Source organism: Pinus tabuliformis, chromosome 2_2, assembly GCF_031772625.1.
Source record: "Pinus tabuliformis cultivar Carrire ecotype Pingquan chromosome 2_2, CPIR1, whole genome shotgun sequence".
In the NCBI taxonomy this organism is placed as follows: Eukaryota; Viridiplantae; Streptophyta; class Pinopsida; order Pinales; family Pinaceae; genus Pinus; species Pinus tabuliformis.
This window is the reverse complement of record NC_142300.1, coordinates 1224032105-1224037174: the sequence shown is the minus strand read 5'-3', so window position 1 is coordinate 1224037174 and position 5070 is coordinate 1224032105. Positions and strand designations below refer to the sequence as shown.

Sequence of the window (5070 nt, the reverse complement as noted above, 5' to 3'; positions counted from 1 at the left end):
TGGATGAAAGATGAATCTGAGGAGTCTGCTGAACATGGCTGAAAGTTGTATCTGCTGCTGGATGATGAATCTGATGAGTCTGCTGAATATGGTTGAAAATATATAAGGCTTGGAAGGTATACAAAATATAGAAGTTACATTTTCCTCCCAGCCTTATTTATTGACTTGTCCTCAAGTGAAATACAATGTATACAATGAATGGAAATACAATGAATGGAAATTGGCTTCATCTGCTACAAAATATGGGTCTTCAAGTCTTCAACGCTCGATGGCACAAATCTTACTATGTGATTAAATGTGTCGATGTCGAACATAGCAAGAAGTTGTTGACTTAGGGGCCGTTAATGAATGCCCCTAGCCAACACAAGAGCTCCCACCATTGATTCCAATGGGAGTCAGGATGCCTAACACATCTTTGTAGGTACGAATAAATTTGTCGTAGTCGAGTCACCTACAAGATCCAACGAACAAGGGATATTAATGTACTCCCATTGTTCATTGGCAAGAGTACTTGCCATTAAGGCATGCAAGCCTCTAGGTGTTCTTTCAATGATACTTAGACTCTAGGACTTTGACTCAAGCAGGGTTTTATTGGCGGAAATGAAGGGGAATGATAATGACAAAGAAAATGGATGGATGTAAGGAAAATGCATGGTGGATGAATAAGAACTCTTGCTGTGAAAAATGGATATGGAAGTGTCACACTTTATGGATGCACGAGTGGTGGAATTCCAAAATTTTCTCAGAAAGGGAGATGGAAGGTAGTGGTTGTCGAGATGGATTTGTCGTCAGAATTTGTCATGAATTTAGTCTTTGGAAGACTAATGGACGTCACAATGTAATCTCCGGAATGATCACTTTGTTATCCTGTAACCTGTGAAAAAAACTTGGCAGAAAGAAAACATAAGTTTGTTCAAGAAGAATTGCGCAGGTCCTTCATGATTCTTACGCAAAAATTTCATACCAAATAAAACAGATTTAGGAAAAATCAAAGCGTTGAAAGTAACTCAATTCATGATATCAATTTTCAATCCAATCTTAAAAACAACCGTGAAAAATAATACTCCCTGTTAGATAACTTCTGAAATGTGTTTGGCGAAAAGATGGTCATTTGAATGATCTGTTGTGTCCTGCATATTAGTGCATTGTAAAGCATACAACAGAAAGATGTGATGCCAAATTAAAGTTATCGTCGTAAAAATCCTCCAATCGATTTTCGAAATGTGTTTCCAAGTATCCCTTTTTTTTATTTTCAAATCTGTGTGAATTTTGTGATTTTCTTTTTTATTATTATATTATTTTTTTTTTTTTTTAATTTTTTTTTTTTTAAAACAAATTTAAAAAGAAAATAGTAAATTTTTTATTTTTTATGTTGATTTTATTTAGATTTTTTTCTTTAAACAATAAATTAAAAACATAAAATTTTTAATTTATTATTTAAGGTGAAATTTTTTTTAAAATCAACCAAATTTTATTTATGAAAATAAAATGAAGTTAGGTTTTTTTTTTTTTTTAAATAAAAATAAAAATAAGGAAAACTTTTTTATTTTAAATAAAAACAAAAATTATTTTGTGTGGCTTTGATTTTTTTTATTATCCAAAATAGTACACAAAATATTTTTTATTTTTATTTAAATAAGAAACCAACACTACAAAATAATATTTTTTTTTGTTATTCAAATATCAAAGTAAAAACGACACATTTTTTTTTTTTTAAATAACAAATTCAAAACAAATGTTTTTAATTTATTATTTATTTTGATATATATATATTTTGTTTAGTTGTAAATAAAATAAAAAATAAAAACTAATAAAAAAACAAACCGTGGGCAATTCGAAGGAATCCCTCAGCTCGAAGTTATTGTCGCAGGGCACAGTCATCTGCGTTGATGAAAAGTGATTATAGGGCGCATATCCAACAGTTGGTAGGATATTCTGGTCAATGCGAGACATCTGCTGCATACCAGGTGCTTGCATTACCCTTTCAACTGGTCCAAACTTGCCATCACGCTTGTCCAGTTCAACTTTGTGTTGTGTCTGCATGCATGCACAAACCGTGCAGTAAACACCATCTGACAAACAATTTAACAAATTTGAGGCAGCTTGAAGTTCATCACTGCCAACAATACATGCAATAATAGAGAAGATACAAGCCAGCTGTTGGAGAACAAACATGAAGCCAATGATGCAATTGTCACATTTAGTTGTCTGGATATTGAATTCATTTTGCAAAAGGAACCGAGTAGAAGCAACAGAATTTCCAAAGCAGCAGAAGACCTCTGTGCACAGACAAAACTCAGGACACCGACTTTCACCACAACTACCACTGCAGGGCATGTAACCAGCACAGCAAACATATCTTGACATGTCATTGTATAGTGCTTGCTTCCGCAGTAAATAAGAGGCGAATGGTCCACAAAATAATGAGAAACAGCAGTAGGGTGTATCCGCTGTGATTGTGCTCAAGAGATCTGTGTGCCAGAGGTTGCCATATTGCTGGCGTTGTTGCATCTTTTCCCAGCACATTCTTGTCTGTGAGAGCCATAAATCTGATTTTATCCAAAGCATCAGAGCCATTTGAGATGAGTTCTCGCAAGAAGATATCCTTGTTGCTGTAGAGAGAGTAGAGAGAAAACTGTGTAATGTACCTACATTTGGCTCTCGGCCTCACCCAATATATCATCTTTTTTTTTAAAAACTTGACTGTGTACTATGCCAAAATTATGCACACTTCCTCAACCTTACATCAACTATACTCAGGTGCAATTAGAGCTATGAGCACGATGGCAACTAGAGGGCTATTCAAATACGCTCAGCCTCTAAAAATAAATAAACACAACGCGTTTGAAATCATGCTCACCGCCTTAAAAACAAATGACAAATATTTTGGCAAAATACACTCCTCGGCTCATGAAAGGTTTGCAAACACCGCTTTCGGCTGTCTCATAAAAATTCGCGGCCCAAAACAAAACAAACACAGCATATTCAAACGATTTTGATATACACTCCCTTCATCAGAATGGCGTTAGGCATTCAACATAACAATCCTCTGTTTTGATATGAATCAGTGCGCAGCAAGGGATGCATGTTGTGTTTGACTGCTTGTTTTAAATCGGCCCAAAGCCATATGGCAACACAAATGTACAATGCTTCTATAGCGCTCCTATTAACATTCACCGCCATTCAACATTCAACAAGACTGCACTGTTTATGGGCTATGTTTGACACGGCACAGTCATACAATTCCATATTTATTGCCAAAATCTACGTGTTAACCATGCAAACCCCTCACATTTAAATGAAACGTGATCCCTTAAGGATTCATACCAATTTTTATGCAGCAAATCACCGAGCTCCTAAACCGCCGGCAGTAAGGATGGATCTGATTGTCTTCGTTTGTGCCCTGGATCCAGGAGGATCCCTACGCAACCAAGAAAGCCAAGATCGACTTCTGCGTTTGGATCGGCTTCTTTGCATCTCATAACTCTGTCATTATCGAAATTTTATATCTCTCACTTTCTTTGACGAGCTGGCACCAGAGGATGAGCTTGCAAACGTCATTTTTCGGTTGAAGGCCACTGCCATTGGAAACAAACGAAGCCATCACCGGAACTAGATAACCTCCACCTGGATCCGGGCGAAGATTTCTGGATCCAAACATCGAGGGTTTGTTGTGCTGTTCTTTTTGCTGAGCGTGATCCTCAAAGATTAGCCTCAAAATCGTGACCATGGCAATGTGGGATAAGCATTATGGAGCAAATTGGATGGATCACTAGAATTTCCATGGAAATTGGTTTTTGCATTTGAATTTTATTTGTTTATGGCTGGTTTGTTTTGTTGATAGAGCAAATAATTCCAATGCGGCTGTGGTGAATGCGATCATGACAGAATTAATCAATTACACAGAAACAAAAATAGAGTAACAAAAGATCTGGAAAATGTCGATAAATAGCTGAGCATTAGTAATGGATTTTTCCAGACTTTCCTATTCCATAATGATCTCACCATTCATAACTTGCCACACAGCCACCAATTAGGGTTTAATAATAATTTTTTTTTTAAGATTTTGGATTTCATTTTAGTTAACGCTTTGTATATTACAGGTGGTTGAAAATCAAATCATGATCATTTGCAGAAGCAAACAAAGAATGTCCAGCGTTGTTTCAGAAGGCACGATGCTGGAAGCATATCTTGGCTAAAGTTTTTTTTTTAAGAGAATTCAAAACCTGAAGAAGATCCAATTGTTCGAATCACTGAAGCCGAGATTGGAGATTTTAAGATGCCAAAGCTATGATGGCAAACAGTGAATCCGGTGTTCAAACCACCAAATCCCACTTTGCAATTTTCGGAAGAAGTTACTGCAATAACTCGCATGAGCATGTTGGTAGGATTTTTTTTTTTTTAATATCAAAAAACAAAAAAAAAAAGAATAGTTAGTTTTTGTTTAAATATCTAAAAAAAATGGTTAATTTGTTTTTTTTTTTTAATATCTAAAAAGAACAAAAACAAGAAAAATGGTTAGTTTGTTAAACAAAAGAAATGGTTAGTGTTTTTTTAAATATCTAGAAAACAAAAACAAAATAAAAAAATGGTTAGTTTTTTTATTTATTTTTTTAATAATAATATGTGTATATCTGATACATATATTATTATTATTTTGTGGATATTTTTTTTTAAATCTAAAATTAAAAACTAATTTTTTTATTGGTTAAAAATCTAAAAAAAAAACTAAATTTCATCTTGCAAATGTTTTTTTTTTATTCACAAAATTCTTTATTATCATGTTGCACATTAGTTTTCCAGCAAGAGCTTTTTTTTTTATTTGAACCAAATCAATGGATTTTCTGATCTTCCTGATCGCACGAAGCGCAGGAAGAGAGCATACTTATCGATTGATTTGTGTTTATTTAGGCAGGGGGGGTGTTTTTGAAACAACGAAATTTAAAACTAGCTAAACATCAAAACATCAGAAAACTCAAACTTAAACTCCTTTGTGAAGAGCCTGCTGTCACCAGGTTTCACAAATTATTGTGTCTAAAGAAAAATAAATACCGAATTAAATTCTAATGC

The 5070-nt window shown here is 34.3% G+C and overlaps 1 protein-coding gene across 1 annotated transcript; it reads right to left on the bottom strand.

Moving 5' to 3' along the window:
* Positions 1-1070: 1070 nt before the first annotated feature.
* LOC149197904 (uncharacterized) lies at positions 1071-2541 on the bottom strand. The gene is made up of 2 exons (XM_089408853.1): positions 1825-2541; positions 1071-1130 (listed from the first exon to the last, which is right to left on the bottom strand). The coding sequence occupies exons 1-2, from the start codon at positions 2524-2526 to the stop codon at positions 1071-1073; spliced, it is 762 nt and encodes a 253-aa protein (XP_089264979.1). The 5' UTR covers positions 2527-2541.
* Positions 2542-5070: the final 2529 nt, after the last annotated feature.